The sequence below is a fragment of the Sebastes umbrosus genome, chromosome 14 (genome assembly GCF_015220745.1).
Source record: "Sebastes umbrosus isolate fSebUmb1 chromosome 14, fSebUmb1.pri, whole genome shotgun sequence".
NCBI lineage: Eukaryota > Metazoa > Chordata > Actinopteri > Perciformes > Sebastidae > Sebastes > Sebastes umbrosus.
The window spans coordinates 19,748,403-19,766,476 of record NC_051282.1 but is presented as its reverse complement, the minus strand read 5'-3'; the positions used below and the strand labels follow the sequence as shown (position 1 = coordinate 19,766,476).

General features: G+C 44.6%; 1 protein-coding gene across 9 annotated transcripts in view; it reads right to left on the bottom strand.

The window, feature by feature from the left end:
* Positions 1-871: 871 nt before the first annotated feature.
* Positions 872-18,074, bottom strand: part of gpatch8 (G patch domain containing 8) — a 33,581-nt gene continuing 16,378 nt past the window's right edge. For 4 of the 9 annotated variants that reach the window (XM_037791788.1, XM_037791789.1, XM_037791790.1 and 1 more), the window contains 5 exons: positions 9,762-9,829; positions 8,185-8,271; positions 7,883-8,026; positions 7,618-7,748; positions 872-5,934 (listed from right to left, as the gene is read on the bottom strand). In XM_037791788.1, coding sequence (XP_037647716.1) covers positions 2,049-5,934; positions 7,618-7,748; positions 7,883-8,026; positions 8,185-8,271; positions 9,762-9,829 — 4,316 coding nt within the window. In that variant the 3' untranslated portion in view covers positions 872-2,048. Of the gene's footprint in view, positions 5,935-7,617; positions 7,749-7,882; positions 8,027-8,184; positions 8,272-9,761; positions 9,830-12,689; positions 13,866-17,734; positions 17,813-18,074 lie in introns of those variants that run through there. The other 5 variants (XM_037791793.1, XM_037791795.1, XM_037791794.1 and 2 more) reach the window with 3 other exon arrangements.

The following is an 18,074-nucleotide window of genomic DNA, read 5'->3' as shown; positions in this document are numbered from 1 at the left end:
AAGTGAGGGGCGTCAACTCTGCTGTTGATTTACTGCTCTCACAGGTCTATTCAGGGTAACTACGGCACCATCTAGTGTTTCATTCTCGACACTGACCCTTGCAGGGATTGCTTCACTCTTGTATGAGGGATGGAAGTAACAAAAATGTATTGATAAAAATGGTGATAAAGATGCTTGTGAATTGAAAAATAGAGCCATAAAAATTGATGTGAAATGAAAACTGGTGTTAAATGATCGCATGATTTGATCAAATTAAAGCCTATTTGACTAAAACAGTTGTGATATGATGAAAACAGAGCCATGTTTCATTGTTTTCATCATATATTCAGCATTCACAACGCAAAAATTGCCATTTATCATATAGGGAAAGTGGCCTCAAGGGTGAAAGTAGCACAAAATAACTGAAGAAAAGGAAGGGATGAAAATGCATATGAATTAATAATGGAAGTTATGAAAATGTATGTGAATTGGAAAATAATGATAAATTGTCAATTGTTTTGATTTTCATCACTTCCCTTTTCAATTCTTTTTTGTTACTTCCACCCTTGAGGCCACTTTCCTTAAATTATAAATGCCAATTTTTGTGTTGTAAATGAATGTAAGATGGTGAAATTGATGAAACATGGCTCTGTTTTCATCACACCACGACTGTTTTAGTCAAACTGGCTTTAAATTAATCAAATCATTTAATAATTTATAGCTCCATTTTTTATTTCACATCCATTTTTATGGCTCTATTTTTCAATTCCCATACATTTTCATCACCTCCATTTTTATCAATTAATTTTTGTTACTTCCACCCCTCATAGAAGACAATACAATGTTTACATGTCAATTTCATTAACCCTATACATTATGGAACAAACACACGTCAACTCAAGATTTTATTTGCCGAAACAGTGAGTTTTTAAAAAATACAGAGTTGCTACTGTTTGACAGATCACTATCCTTTGCCATCCCAGCCCGTCTTAAGCGGGCTAATTTATAAACAAACTTGATAAAATACATACAAGTGACCATCTTCCATCCATCTGCTTTTTCCGATATTAAACCTCTAGAATGTTAATAGGTTAATCTACAGCAGGTTTATTTACAAAATTACACAAAAGCAAAACACAGCCCTTCTTTTGAAGGGCATTTTGGAAAATAACTTAAAACAGAAAAATACAATTATTGCAGTATACTACAATCTTATTGTTACATGATGCGAACGCACCACCTCGATGTACAGATATTCAGTGCAATTTTTTCACCCTCACCACAGGGAACATGGGCTTTGCCTCAGAGCATCAGGGACGTTAAAACCCCTACGTCACATCTCCCCTCGCTGAGAGAGGGGGTCTTAATGTGACAATGTCATACCGATTTTGGACACCACAGCTGTAATTTTATATGGTGAGATTCTTCACATTACACACTGATATATATACAAGTTACTGCATTACAAAATATTTGAGACCAAGGATCCAATAGAGAGCAAGTAGTCATATGAGAACATAAACAATATCAGTAAATATGAAGAAGTCTGTCTCTGAAGGTTACATCACAGAGTCAAAGCTGTTTGCCCACCACGTCCTATTAACATGATTCAGCCATTACGTCTCTCTTTGGCTGCCAAATTGAGCAAAAACTGAGAATAATATTTTTTTATGTGGGAAAAAAAACTCCAGTGGTTTCTCTGACGTGTCATTCAAAAACAAACGGGTGGTGTTAATATACCTCAAGCTGGAATATAAACCAATGTGTTGAGGAAGTCTCTTTAAATCTGCACCCCGTTTTAGAAATTCAGGGCAAAACATGAAAAAAGATCTCACGTGAGCCAGAAGAAAATGTCAATTTTGAACTCAACACAGGCAGCACCACTTTGTGGCTACAACTTCTGCCCTGTGTTGGCCAGTAAAAGCGTCATCTATTGACAGCTTCATGTCTCACTGCCTGCTGCAAAGACTCCATGTTAAAACCCTGAACCAAGCCGGTTCAGGTGAAGTCTTTCCTCCAGTGGTTGGGTGCTGCTGTGACTGACTTTACTCCTTCACTTGTATCATTACTCAAGAGCCATGGTTAGGTGGGTGCTGGAGGTCCTGCCCTGAGAAGATTGGGTGTAGCAGTGGGTGGAGTTGTGGGTGGAGTTGGAGAGCTGCTGCTGCAGCAGCCTGTGAGGGCCGTTGTGCAAACAGTGTGGGGTAGAGGGCTGCGTGTGGTAAGTGGTGGAGGGCTAAGGGAGTGTGGTGAAGTGCAGAAGCTGGGATGATGTGTATAGGCTGACCAGAGAGGAAGGCGGTCGGGTGGGCAGGAATCAGCCCGGCGTGTTGCAATGAGTGTCCCAGAGAATGACCAAGAGAGTGGCCCAAAGGAGACAGAGAGATGGGGGTAAGGTGGTGCTGGGGAATGTGGTGTACCTGGGCCAACTGTGCATGTGCAGGGTGTGGGTGGTGGGCATGTGCTGGGTGGATGCCCATGGCTGCAGCAGCGGCAGCGTGGTGCTGCAGGATGGCTTGATGCACCATGGTGATTGATGCGCCGGAGGCATTGGACATAGTGGGCTGCTGGATGTGGATCTGCTGCAGGGCTTGGGGAGGGGGGGCCGGGGCCAGATTGGCAGCAGCCGCGGCGGCGGCGGCCGCATGTGCAGCAGCGGAGGGAAATGTCTTAACCTGCTTGGCCATAAGCTGCTGCTGGATGTGCTGCTGGGCAGCCTGTTGCAGCTTGCTGTACTTCTCCATTTCCTCTGGTGTGAACGTGATGGGCTGACTCTCTAGAGGAGCCAGTCCGTCCTCCTCTGCCTCCATGCCATCCTCCTCCAGGTTGGGTGGTGGGTAACTAGGGTAGGCATGCATTGGAGGCTGCTGCTGCATGTCTGGCATGAGGGACTCCATCATGGGGTTCTGAGAGGGGTCCTGTCCCGGTTCTCCTTGGTACTGGGGCATCGTCATGGAAGGCTCCTGTTCAAACAACGGCCGGGGTTCTTGGTGCACCTGGGTTTCTGCAGCGGGATGCTGTGTCTCCTCTTGCACCACTGTGATCTGCGGGGCCTCCTCAACCTTCTGGACCGGTGGAGCTGGAGGTGGTGGTGGAGGAGGGAACTCCCTTATAGGCTCTACCAGGATAACCTCTGCCTCAGAGCACTTCCCTGCTCCTGATTTCTGACCCTCATTAGGTCTGGTTAGGGGAATCACCGGTTTCTTCCCAGCCTGCAGCTTACCAAAAAGCGGCAGCAAGGCTTTGTTTCCCAGGGTCGGCGGTAGTTTGGGACCAAAGTATCCCTGTGGTGGGTCTTTAATCTTAATCCCAGATTTTGTTCCTGTGGCAGAATCATCAGAGCTTTTCTTAGATTGAACCTTCTCCAGCAGCTGGCGTGCAGTGAGGGAGTTTTTCTGTTCCCCTGCATCTCGGGACCCCCCCGGCCTCAGAGACTGCGAGCTGGATGAATGGATGTTGCGGTTAAGGCCTCGTGATGAAGATGAACGTGGAGACTGGGAGCGGTAGATGCAAGAGCGGTTGAAGTCTCTGCGCTGGGCGTCAATGTCCGCTCGAGCCCTGGGGCCTCGTCGACGAGGAGAGCCTTTAGTGGAGCTGGAGGAGCGGCTGGCAGAGCTGTGGCTGCGGCTGTAGCTGCGCTTCCAGGATCTCGCACTGGTGCTGCGGCTCCAACTACTCGAGCTTCTTGAGCTGCTCCGATGGTGCCGTCGGTGCCTCTTCCTGCGGCTGTAGCTGCGTGAACGTGAGCGGGAGTCTTCTGAGGAGGAAGAGGAATACTGATGTCTCCTGGATCGTCTACGTCCTCGGCTCCCCCTCCGCTCGTACTCGGAGTCTGACGAGCGTTTGGAGCGCCTCCTTCTGCGGCCCTCTTTGCTGTAGTCGCTGTAGCTGTCCGAGTAGCTGCGGCGGCTGCGGCTGTAGGCGCTGCTGCCCGCTGAGGAACGCTCAGAACTGCTGGAGTAAGAGTGACTACGGGAAGTTTGACCACGGTGGCGTCGACGACTGCTGCCCCGTCTTTCCCCTCGCCTTGAAGAGCGGCTGCCGGACCGCCTTGATTCCTCACTACGGTGGCGGCGTTGTTCCCGAGGACTTGACCTGTGCTGACGTGAGCGCTGAGTATTAGAGCCCCCTTCTTCTTCACTCTCGCTGCTGGGAGGTCGACCAGGACCGGGACTCTTTTGGGCTGAGGTGGAGCAGGAGGCACTTTGAGGTGCACTGGAGTCAGTCTTCTGTCGCTTGGAGCCACTGTGCTCCTCTGAGGAGTTGACCTTGTCGGTGCCTTTTCCGGCTCCTTCCTCTGCTCCAGACTTGCAAGGCACTTCCTTAGTAGCACGTTTCCTCTTCCCCAGTTCTACTCCTGTACTTCCTGTAGCCCCTCCCCCTCCAGTTGTCACCTGAACAGAGGAGGCAACGGCTTTATCATCTGACTTTGGTTTTGCTTTTTCCTTTTCCTTTTCTTTTTCCTTTTCCTTTTCATCACCTGCTGCCTCATCTTGATCTGGAGCCTTGTTTTTGCTCTTCTTCCGTTTGTGTTTTTTCTTCTTTTTGGGCTTCTCTTGCGTCGCCTCAGTCTCACCCTCCGCGTCTTCTTTCGCTCCCTTGTCTTTTCCTTTGCGTTTTGAGTGCTTCGTGGACTTCTTATGCTTCTTCTTTTTCTTTTTCTTCTTGGCGCTACTGCCGCCAGCTTCAAGCTTTTGCTCCTCGCCTTCTGGTTGGCCAGGCTCTCCCTTCGTCGTCGGCTTGTCTTTGTCGGTGCTGGTCCCAGGTTTAGTAGCTGTGTCTACTTCAGCTGTTGAGGCAGCCATCTCTTGCCCCTTGTCATCAGACCCTTCACAAGGCTTAGGGGACTTTGCTGCTTTTGCACGCACTCCTTTGTTGCGGGACAGCTTGAAGTCAAAGTAGAGGGGGTTACAGCTGTAAGACAGGGAAGGCTGAGATTTTGTAAATTCGAGGAGCTCCGAGGGCCACTGCAGTGTGGTGCTCTCATCTTTGCTCAGAACTGGGAAGAAGGGACCTGTGGGGACTTTAGGACCCGAGTTGGACTCAGGAGCATCCTGTGTGCTCTCTGCTTTTTGTGCAGGTGAAGTGGGTACCACGGGAGCTGTATCTGCTGTGCATGAAGAGACATCCTCCGTCTTCACTTTAGGTGATGGAGGAGTTGGCTCTGGGTCGGGCGATGAAGTGATGTTATCTTGTTCTTTTTCAGTGTTGCACTCTGTGACGTCGGGCTCCGTCTGTTCAGGACTTTCCTCAACCTTCTTCTCCTCCTGCCCCTCTTCCTCATCCTCCTCTTCTTTGGTGGGACACTGATCAGTGGCCTTCATAAACAGCAAAAACTGGAGGCGAGGCTTTACCCGGCAGTGAGCTGGAGGTATATAGTGATAGTACTGAGGCTCCTGTCCAGCATATCCTTCCTCTTTTTTCATCATCATCTTCAGTTTGTTGAGAGTGGAGGCCAGAGAGGCTCCGTCATCAGGCGGCTGTACCTCTTCTGTCACTGTCTCAACAGCGCTCTCTTCTACTTCGCCTCCTCCTGATCCTCCTGATCCTCCCGATCCTCCCTTAGGGCTGTTTGTGTTGCTGCCAGATGTCTCCTCTTGCCCTCCAGCCTTCTCTCCCTCCTGGCTCTCCTCTTCCTCCATAGCCTCCTCTCCATGATCAGCAAATACTGCCGCTACCGTTTCCAGCTTTACTGGGGCTTTCTTTGCGAAAGAGAAGGACACACTGACTTTGGATGCGCCACTAGAGGTCGGGGAGGTGGAGCTGTTCTTCCCCAGAGAGAAGCTGATGGTTGGACCTGGCTTCGGGGAGACTTCCTCACTTTTATCTGCCAGCGATCCTTCCAGGAAGCAGTCTGTCAGAGCAGTGTTCTCAGGGGTTGTGTCACCATCTTCTGCCATCTCTCCATCCACAGCCACTGTGGTAGTTTTGAACATGGGCCCACTTCCTGGAGTACTGAAACCAAAAGCATGACAACAATGAGATGCGAGATAAATGATTCCAACCAGTGTTGCATGATACTGGAATTCTAACTTCGAAGAAGAAGAAGACCTTAAAAATATTGCTAATCTATATCATTTTCTAAAGATGGTCATACACTGTACAATTTCAGCCCGTTTCTGGACAGATTTTTGAGCCGCACGACTAATTTTAGAGTCGGACCGAATTTCAGCTTCGTCGGCTGTCGTTTACCGCGCAGTGTACAGGGGGGACCGAGGACCGATCAACTCCTTCGGACTGGCCGTTGACATGTCAGAAATTTCGGTCGGCCGTCCACAGGGTGTAAGTCCTCACACAGTGTAAGCAGAGCCAAGATCCAATTCCCCAACATCAGTGCCTTTTTCTGCTCTTTTTACAGTAATAAGAGTACGCTAACAAGATAACAATGTAGGCTACAATAGATATAGCTAGTAAAGCGCGTTTGTTTACCTCCAATTTTCTCTGCAAAATGGACAAGCCATACTGTCCACGGCTTCCTAGCCACAGTGGGTCCATTTAACGTTACGCCGCTGCCTCTTTTTTTTAGATGTTTCAGGAGACAGGATGGCACAAATGATCCAAGGCAGCACGTTTCTGCCTTGTTAGCATTGTGACCTGTACGGACCTCTCCTAGCAAACAAACTTCACCTGCCTCAGAGCTTTCAAATCTTTTTACTGACAACGGTCAACAGCCAGAACGGCTCTCATGAGCCGACGGGCCGTGTTTTTTTTTCTTCTATTTTACACGTAAGTGTGAGCACTCGGGTCGTGGCTGACGATCGGATCGTACAGTGTGAGCACATAAATCGTGAGCTTTGGCTTTACATCGTGAACGATCTACTCGTACAGTAGGAGTAGGAATTACACAACAACATTTCTAAAATCGTACAGTGTATGCCCAGCTTAACCGAGGACGATAGAAATTGTGGACACAGTAAACTCACTATCGACACGTCCAGGGGGCGCACCCTATTTCTTTTTTTTTTTTAAAGTTATTTTTTGGGGACGCACCCTATTTCTGATAATGCTACATTGCGAAATCCATGTTGAAATCGGCAGGACGAGAGGTAGTTAATGTTAGTTGTTAACTTACCGGCTGCTAACAGCCAACATTAACTAGATCTCTTCCTGCCAATTTCACCATGGGAGGTGGCATGATTTACATTATTATTAGTAAAAATTAGTATTGGGTAAAAGTAAATTCTAACATTATCATGATGTGTTCAAATGTAATCTTATAAATTTAGTTTTTGGCGAGAAAATAAATACCAGTTGTCTGAAGGAGATATTTTCACAGCTATATAAAATAAATAATAGAGTGAATTATAACCTTCCTAACAAAGACCAGTATGCAAATGGTAATTAAAAAAAAAGTGTATGTTGAAGTAGGGATTTATTGTTTTACTTTTGTTTTTCACCGTGGTATCTGATTGGTATTGAGAATCGTGGAATTTCACTGGTATTGGTATCCACTACTAAATTTCTGGTATCGTGACATCCCTATTGACAGTTTAACAGGACCGTTGCATGCTTGTTGTGCTTGTTTATCAATGATTGCACAATGATTCTTCAAAACACAACAGACATGCAATGGTGCTACCACTACAGATACATTTTGAAATCCAGCCAGCAGAGGGCACTACAGGAATACATTCTTACCGGTCCTGTTGTTTCCTCTGCTCGGCCAGCTCGTGCAATCGACGCAGCATCTTTTCATGCTTCTTTCCACCTTTCCGGGAACGGGATGACACGTTACGAGCAAACTCTCTCTGCTTGAGCTCCTTAAGCCTCTGCATCACACAAAAGCAAGACATTTTTAGGACAGGGAGAAAACAAAGCACGTCAGGATCTCAGACAAGACACGTGTCTCCTATTTTGATGCAAAAAGGATCTCCATTAAGAGGGCGAGAATTGACAGAAGTACCTGCTTGTGAGCGTGGTCATAAGAGTTAATGTGGTTGTCGAATTCCTGGTGTTTGGTGTACTGTTTGTCACATAGCTCACAGTAGAAATTGGCTCTCAGGTCTTCCAGAGCCTTTGCAATGGCTTTCTCCTTTTCCACCTGGTCCTGTTGTTGATGGGAAATACAGGAAGGAATGGTTGAATTAACTAGAGTACTTGGCCTCCTGTTTCCTTCCACTTTTAGATGTACTACAGCAGCCCTACTAGTATAACTTATAGAACCAACACTAATTACAAGATTGACACAAAGCTGGAGGGCCTCACCTTGTATTTTTGCCGCAGTTCTTCTGTGTCCTCCTTCTCCACTTCGAGCACTCGTCTTTTCTCTGTAGCGTCCTCTGCATAGTCCAGCTAAAAGGACAGACAGGAGTTAGAAAACGAAAGACTCCTGAATCAAAGGGAGCAGTCCCAATACATCTTATATTCCATTCATGTTTAATAAACTGTGTGGACAAGCTGTTACGCTGTTGGCACGTATGGGCTACAGGGGCTTATGTTTAAATCAGTTTGTGTTTTCTCCTACATCTTTCTGATGGTGACAGATTGTTAACCCTCTGAACCCCCCTATAGGCCAGTGGATTTGAAAAGATTTTTATTTATTTTTTAATTGACAAAATGATACCAAAACTCCAACGCGGGTAGACTAGAGCAGACGATGCAGGAAACGCCACAAAAACTAGGCTGACAGACGCTCACCGACAGTCCCAAACTGTCCAACGGCTGACCGTCGGTTCGGTGTGTCATGGCCTTAAGGGACCTAACCCATACTATGAATCTTTCTCCACAGAGAAACCTCTTCATTCATTCAGGTGAGTGCCCTCCTGGCATCCACCACTCAGATTTGCCTGTCAGGCTGCCAGTTGGTGAAGCGTGATTGATAACTTCCAAGAATGTTTTTCGCTGCTCAACAGTGCATTGCTGGTGAGCTTTACACGACTCCACCAGAAATATGGCACTGTGCATGCATGGTGCTCTGCGGCTCATTTATGGGTTTTCTGCCACGGAAATGGATTTGAAGCCCCCAATGATTCTTCCAGAGAGTGTTTGGAAGTCTTGAATATTGGGTCAATGACCAATGGTTGTGTTAGCACATGTTCTTTACTTTATATACATCTCAGCAATGGTTGCAGCAAAATAAGGTTAAAAATAATAGTGGTGAGAGCTCAGCTAAGAATGTCCAATATCAACACGAGGTCAGAGCAGACATTTCAAAATGCGCTAAGCAGCTGGACACTAGGTTTGGGTGAGTGGATGAATATATCGGCAATTGGCTGAGTACATCGCTGGTTGTTTTTTTTGGCGATTTTTATCTTTTTATTTTGTTAATTTAATGGTCTGCCTCTGAAGAACGAGAGCCATTCAGTGGGCAGCTGGCATAGCGGGCAAAGAGAGACAGTGGGGGACAAACAGTGTGTAGAGCTGGTATATTTTCACATCTAACTCTGTGAATTAAGGGGTTTATTAAGACCAAACCAGAGTGTGTGATTGTTGGAACAGTGGATAGACTGACCAAGACGATTTGTTGAGTTTTATTTTGTTTCTGTTGAGTTTCAGTAAAGTGTTTTACGATGAGTTAACAAGGCAATTAAGCTAACATTAGTCTTAGTTCGGTGCACAGTTGTATGCTTCTGTTTAATAAGGAAAATAGGTCTTGTGTTTTTTTTTTAAATTTATTAGACAAGCTAAGAGCGCTTGTGAAACGTAGCACCCTTTGGGCTGATGGTGGACATATTGCCCAACCCTACTGGACACTGTCAGTGTGTAGAAGCAACCAGGACATTTAAAAACAACAACAGACAATCATATAATAACATATAAACATAAACTAAACAGTATCTTACCTCCATCTCCATCCGTCCCATCCCCATGACATCATATTTGAGGATGATGGGCACAGGGTCGGTGCGTCCTGAGGGAATACAGACAGAGAGAGGACGAGGTGAGTTTTTGAGACGGGGACAGAGGGCCAGCTCGGAGACAGCCTGCTTTTAGAGCATAGGGTGCTGGGGTTAGAGAATTTTGCCTTGAAGTGCAAAGAGACCAGAAAGCTACAGTGAACCAAACACCAGCCATTCTCACAGCTTACTGCAGCCACCAAGTATACACCAATTTATCTGACTTTCCTTACATTTGACCTGGCTGCTGATTTACATTTTGAAAGAGTCAAATTATCTGCAAATATTGTATTGAAGGAAGTCAAGGGCAATAAGGTTGTTCAGCAATATGTCTTCGACTAGAGACTGTCAGCTTTAAGCCAATCTGTTTCCACATCTTTCCGATGTAGTCGTGCAACCCACCACCCCTCCTCCACCCGTTCATTGCTGCAGTCCTGTTAAACCAGAATGCCAAGTTTATCAAGGACGCTACAGCTTGAGGGGATGTGTGTGGTGCATTACTGTGTGTTTGTGTGTGCGTGTGTTTGTGAGAAGGGAGTTGCAACAGGCCTGCGCAGCTGCTGCCACTGCTCACTGCGACATCCTCCATGAGGGGAACAAAGCCTCCCAATATTATCTACGGCCTATTGCGTTATCTCTCTCTGAACTGTCTCTGCAGGCTGGCTGACCCTTGCAAGCCCCTTCCACTGTCCTGAGGTCCAAATCTGCTCCCTTGTCCCCGACCCCCTTCCTCATCATGACTGGAGCTGAAAGGTTATTTTTCCTCTGTCTACTTAAGCTACGTTACGTAAGCTGTGAAAAGAGCTGGATCGGAAGGAAATTAACTGTAGGAAAATAAAACAAACCAAAGACAACCAAAAAAACAGAATGAAACATTAAAGATATAAAATATATAAAAATCAAAACTACTTTGGAGATTGACACAGAATTGCTTAATCCACTCATAAATCAGCCAAACAAAGCAGAGAGAAAGACAGAGTAAAATTAAAAAAGGACACAAGCACTGAACTACAGCAGAGTGACGTCACAGGCCAGGTATCGCCATGGTGACAGTGCAAGGGATGGGGATACTTACCTGGTAAAACATGGGTATGGGTAGGGGGGGAGAAGGAAGGGGAGGACAGACAGACAGATAGACAGGGGAATCTCAAAACAAAGGGCATAAAGAGAATTTGGACTAGTTCTGCTGCTCCTGTTGCCAGCCGATACAATAATCGATCTTACTGATAGTGATTATCAATTCAGTTTGGTTTCAGTTTTTTTCCAACCACAAGTTAGTTTTTTTATGAATCAATTTTCTATGTATACCATTGGGCATATGGAATAACAAATGTACAAAGTTCAATTGCTGTGCTGCCTGTGCAAAGTAGGGCCAGTGGTTTAAATTTCTTAAAATTAATACAGCCAAATAGAGCTGGGCGATAAATCTATTTTATCAATTAATTTTAATTAATGGTTTATGACGAAGTTTAGAAATTAATTTTCTCTTTAACTTGAGTAATTACGGTACTAAACTTTTCGTTTCAATAAAAAGGAAAATCCGATTTTTTGTTCTCATCTCTTATTAGACAATAATAGCAAAGTAAAGCATAATATGTAAGGGGTAATGTACAGCAAGCCGGTCATTGTTGTGATGTAGCAACCCCGACACGAAGCAGAGCGCCCTGAAGGGGTTTATTTCACAACAATGACCCGCTAGCTGTACATCTCCTCGCTTATTACACGGCTACTTACTTAAAAAAAACAATAATTTGACACAAAAACGGTCTGCCAGAGTCTGACATCAGAAATGCGCCAATAGCAACGGTCTGTTATACATAGCAACGGTTTGCGCTAAAGAAATAACAGACCGTAGAACGCCGTGATTGACAAATCAGAATCGACAAGTCAACAAAGCCGTAATGCACAGGCTTACCGGGGCACAAGCCCGATGGCCACGACGGTATGCACCACATGTAAAGATTTTATTTTTAGGCCATATCGCCCAGCCCTAGAGCCAAAAAGAGCCCACAGACAACTTGTGTCATGTACTAAATACTAATGCATTTGGAGGCTTTTAGCTTTGCTTAAACTACGAATTGATTACTTTAAATGGAGCTACTTCTTGGCACATTCGTACCTTCCTGGACAGAGGAAGGTAAGAACATTATATGATGTTAAGATCTGTGATTTCCTTGAGTAATTTAGTCATCACAGCCCAATGACATATTCATTCTGAAATCATAGATGCATGGGCATTGTAACATATAAAGGCCTGCCTGGACTCTCAGTCCCACTGCAGTGTCCGTCAGCTGGGTGGGCTTTTAACTGAACTCTGATTGCATAATTGTGGAGGCCTTAGGAAGTTAGAGTGAGATCTTTATAGATCACAAGACTATCTACTCATAGACGTGTGTGTTCACGCTCTTTGCCCAACAGCAGTAGAGAAGTGAAACCACAAAAAAAGGTTGGTCTGTTCGTCAGCCACTGCAGTGGTCTGTCTGAATGGAGTCACAAGCCGGGCCCAGAATTAAAGATTAATGAACAATTACAGTCATCCCAAACTATCACCAATCTTTAAACACAGTGACAATACTTCCACATTACCCATTCCAGTGGAAAAGAAAGGGACCAGACAAAAACAATGTGCATCTAAATCACGGGGTGTGAATCACAAGGTTTTAAAAAAAACTGAAAACAAACAAAATGACAATGTTCTAAGAGTAATACATAATGCATGATAATATACAAGCAGCAGAATGAGGACTAATACAGAGAGAATTGAAAGCCTATGTAGCATTGGTGCTCTGATGAGAGGAAAACAAAAAGAAATGGGAGAAATTAAAAATAATAAAAAAATAAAACAATTCAATTGGGGGATAAAATAACATTTACCACTAAGTTTACCATCAGCACAACATGGGCAGGATCAAATCGCTGTAAAAAAGAAACACCAATTGGTTAAGCAGGAAGATTGAGGCACATAGAGAAGGGAGGGTGGGGTTGGGAGTGTGATTGTGGGGTTTAGGGGGGTTTATTACCAGAAGGGCTTCAGTGTGTCACCCCCCCTCCCACCCCACTCATCCCTTCACTCAGGGCTAGGTGCTTACAGGGATTTCCTCTCACCACTCTCTCCCAACCAATCGTCCCAGTCCCCAGGCTCTCAACCAGAATATGCCTCAAAGGTATCAAACTACCACCCCCTTACAAAGTACGTCCCAAGTCCTGTATCCCTGTATCAGTAAAAACCTTCACTTTTTTACCTTCACCGAGCAGAAGTGGTTTTGGAGGAGCTTTACTGGGTGAGGGAATGATTAGAAACCAGCTGAGTTTGGTGGCATATTAACCACAACAGGTAAAGGAAAAAGGTAGTGTATCTTCTAGCGAAAGTCGTGAATCAAAAGTAACATCTACTTTTGGAGCGTCTGGTACAAGGAAATGATTGTGCCTTTTTTTTTTTTTTTTTTTTTTTTTTAAATATGTGGGCTGTGTCCAAAATCACTCGCTCAGGTTGCTATTTTGTAGTGTTGTCCAAATGTATAGTGAGAATTATTATACTCTATATCAGGGATGCAAACACATGTATACCCGGAATCGGACATCGGTGTACTTAAATGTACTCTTATTCAACGGAAATAAACACGGTCATTTTAAGGGGGAATATGTTTTTTTTTTTATCCCATGTATTGGTTTTAAATTAAACTATTCATAAAATAAACCTATGCCAAAATAACTCTAAAATAACAAAACATGTGAATCACTTGACTCAAATCATGAATCAACTCAACTTCTAAATGCGCATATATGTAAATACAGATAATGAATAAATTAGTTTATTCATTAAGCCCATAAACGTCTTGAAAATGCTGCGCTGCGCTTTCACTGGACTTTTTAATGCTTACAGCGCAATCGTCAATTGCCACTTGCTGTAGGCTGCGGGGAGCGAGTGGTGTGTTTAGACAACCTTCCTGGTGTTTGCTGCTGTGTCAGCCACAGTCCAGCGTGACGAGAGTAAACAACCCAAACAACCACGTAGGCTAACCACTGATGAGCAGCGTGATTGAGGCAAATCCATGACTTGTTGCGTGAAAATAATATATTTAACATGAGCAGAGCAGCGCATCACAACACAAATAGCCATAAAGTACTTTGTATTTATTAATTTGGGAAAATAAGCTTATTGCCCTCACATTGACAATCGCTTTTCTGTTTTCTCATTTTACAATGAGCTCACTATAAAGTGATCTACATAGAACTCCCTAGATAGCGAGTCGTGAATGAGTGAATGATTTTGGACACAGCTGTGGTCAAATATCTAGTCTGAGATGACAGATGCCTCTAGGGACGACCACCATTTTCCCCCCCTTTGAGCTTTTTGCCTCACGGACGCTTGTCAGCCCAGTTAGCAAATCTCCCTGAGATTCTTTCATTTCCTCGCCAGCCTACAGCCAGCAAGCTTGTTTTGGGATGTGCTTAACCCCGGAACAAGTGAACACATGACACACATAAAATGTACCTGAGGAAAGAGCCAGCGAGGCTTTGAGCAGTGCTTAGAGCGGGGTCTGCATTGCTATGTAGCAGCAGTTTTACACTTAAAAATATGAGCTGTGCACCCGTCTGGAGTGTTATATTTCACTCTATCCTGTGAAAGTTCAGTGTGTTACCTCCAACACTGCTTAAAGCCCCAGGTGAGTGTGACGGTTTGAGGCAGGCAGGAGTGCACCTCTGGGACAAACATGCTGTGCAGGAGGGGTAAAGAAACAGGGAGAGGACGGGAGCGTGTAACCATGGGGACAGAGACATTCAGGGTGGGAGGGGGTGTAGGAGGGTGGTAAGATTTTCCCTGTAAGTTGACTCTATGGCCCGGTCAGTAACAGACACACACACACATCTCAGTCCCACATAATGACCACACACATACAGACAAGTTTCACAGGTTTGGAGGTAGAAACAGGCAAACAAGCAGAGGGGGGGAAACTTGTCTACTCTGCAAGCCATTCAAAGTCTGAGCCGTGGTTACAGCCAATCAGATACCCGACAGCAGCAACGGAAACTCAAAGAGGAAACAAAAAAATCTAACATACGTGGAGATGATGATTCTAGGGGATTTGATGGAATCATGGCTTCCTAAATCTACCTTGATTTAAAATGGATTTTTGTTCTTTGTTCAAATCGAAGCACTTTACAGTTTGTGCAGATTGAAATAAAGGTTTAGTGATTATGAAGCAAAGAGGAGGAAGCTGACAGAGGCCATTAGCCTACGGTACACTGTAAAAGGGGTGTTACATTGAGGTCAACTGCAGAGTGGGAGAAAGAAAACACACCCACACACACACACATACTGACATACAGAAGGGATCCAACAAACCTTACCTAAAAAGGGGCAAAAGGACAAAAGAAGAATAAGAACAAAGTCAATACAGTGAAAAACTTAAAAAAGGGGACACAATGCTTTCACTTCAAAATTCAAAAACCTTCTCTTCTTGCAAGGAGGACAGGAAAGGAGAGGAAGATTATGATGATTATCCAGCAAACTTCAGTGTGATGCAAGGGTGCAATTGTGTTGTGCAAATTTGAACAGAGATAGTGGGCTCCAACAGTGGGCCATTAATTTCTACACAACAACTGGACACCATTTGCCGCAGTCTCATCTGCCCACAAAGCAGGATGCTTACATAACCACACATCAGCGGCGCCAGCGGCAAAAACAAGAGCACAGTCAGCCCCTGCAACTTGTTCTCTCCTCCACAAAGCACACATCCTTATCACATCAACTAGATGACTATTCAGCTGTTCAAGGCCAGATGGAAATAAATAACGATGCACACCAAATGCTAAGCTCAGAAATTACTGCGGCGTTGTTACTCTCCGTACAGCCTGCGCCAGAATGAAGCAGCCTCCTGTGGTCCCTGGCCATTGTCAGGCTGAGAATACCTATGAGACGACACAGGGAACCACGGCCATATATGTACATGAACAAGAGGTGCTCAACAGCCTCCGTGTGTCTCTGGAGGCTCACCAATACACACAATAAACATTTAATGTCTAAATGTCAGACCACAATACATAACGGCTCTTCAATCAGACAGTGGAGAGGAGATCTGAATAAAGATAAAAGTGATTTACAGCAAAACCTGCCTGTAGGACTATTTTCCCCATTGAGGCAAATAAATCTGATACCACAGACAACACTACACAGTAGAACAAGAGATATATTTCTTCTTCCTCCTCCTCTTTTGGTCAACAAACAACAAAATGAAGCACCACAGCCATCATCTGGTAAAGTTACCTGCTCTGAATGAGCACGTATACACTACTGTATGTTTTAATATAGACGAATCCTGCAACCGCTTTGTGTGTTCTGCTATCTAGTGCCGCCGCCATTACTGTGGTAGCAAGTCATAGTGACTGTACTGTCTGCTAACAGTATTAATTGGTGACTTGGCTTTAGCTGACGTTACTTGTTTCAGCATGTTAGGTTAGCTGAGAACTGCTCAGGTTCTTCCCAAACTCCTAGGCATCATTGTCAGGAGTAACGTTATATAGAAAATAAAAGTAAAAGTAAAAAATTGTACACTTCTTAGGACAGCTTGCATTCAAATGCGCCATAATGGCGACTTGTTTACTTCTGGTACTTCCATCAGGAGTTAGGAATTCTCATAGACACAGTTTTCTGTGTCTGTTGTCTAACAACTGCACAGACAACGGGAAATCTCATTACCTGAACCAAAAACACGAGGAAAGCATAGACTTTTCAATAATCTAAACAAGCTCTCCGGAAATCGAATTAAGAAGAACAAGTCTGAACACAGATAACTTGTGTCTTTAGATTTAAATTGTGAATTTAAGCAACTCACCTACTTTACTTACTAGCTCTGCGTATTCCCCTATATGTTCATGTGTGAGACTGTAACTTTAGTTTGGGTGTGTGCCAGGGACGTTGTGTTTCTCATTAAAATTCTTGACATTGAGCATGTTACTGCTGGGTTTACAGGGAGAGCAATGAGTTTGAGCAAGAGTTGCAATTGAGCAACAAAGAGAAATGAAGTGGATGAAAATGACTGCATTAGAGTTGTACAAATGACAGATCTGAATTTTAAGCGGTATGGACCAAGAGGATAGAAAAGAACACGGTGGAGGAGGTAGGCAAAAACAAATGCCAGAAATCATTTAGAAAAACAAGCTCCATTCTTAGCAAACTGCAAGGACTCATCGGCCTGCCAGCGATGGCATCACTCATGGACAATGCTATACATCATCCTCTTTGGAGGAAGTGCAGGGAAGGGTGAGCCTATGAAAAGGGAGTTTAGAAAGTGAGAACGACAGAGAGAATAAAGATACTGATGAAGAGAGGAAAGAGGGTGAAGAGACAGGAAGAGGCTCAGTGGAAACATGCCAGCGCTCTGCACCACTGCCTCTGAGCCAGTGAGCCTATGAGCACAGCAGGGTTGAGCTAATGAGGTGCTGACGTTAGCCAAGAAGACCAACCCACACACTCAGCTCTGTTCAGCCTGCTCCCTCTTACAGCAAGTCAATATCAACTGGGCCATCCAATTACAGATGTCTACAGAAAGTAAACCTCTTTAATGCAGCTTTCTAGTTGAAAGCTTTCTACATCTTACAGTTAATTCAATGTGCAGAGCTTACGGAGCATTTTTCTGGTTTCTGCTTTCACTGCATTCAAAAAGAGACAACAAGCCTCGATCTTACAGGGATAGTTTGGGTGTTTGAAGTGGGGTTGTATAAGGTACTTATTTAGGTCGGCATGCCCCCAGCTTGGAGAAACAGACAGGAGTACTAGCACGGGAGCAAAGCAATGTACTGCTGTGGTCGGGGTCGGCAGCAAAACATATTTTACACACCTAAAAGAAAGGCTCATCTAAAAAGAAGCACTATCAGTTTAAGTGTATGCTATATTTAGAATATTTTTGCAAGTTTACCTTGTTGCTAACATGTTTACTGGTTTGTGTTTCCAGAGTCAACCGGGTGCTCTTCGTTGTCGCTTCTGTATCACTGCCCTGATAGAAAATAAAAGACCAACGCCTCAGAAGAGAAACACCATTTAGCTCCTGTAACCAAGATATAAACCCTCATCAGAGGATGTTTGTTGTTGTTAACCACTCAGAGTAAGATCTGGAGAAGGTACAAGAATTCAGTCCATAAGTCCATAACCACTTTTTCCCCAAAGCTGGTTGTCTAAAACAACTGGACAAGAACAAAACTGTATCCAATTAAACTGTGATTTGGAAGGGGGAAAAAGATCACTTTCATCTGAGTGGC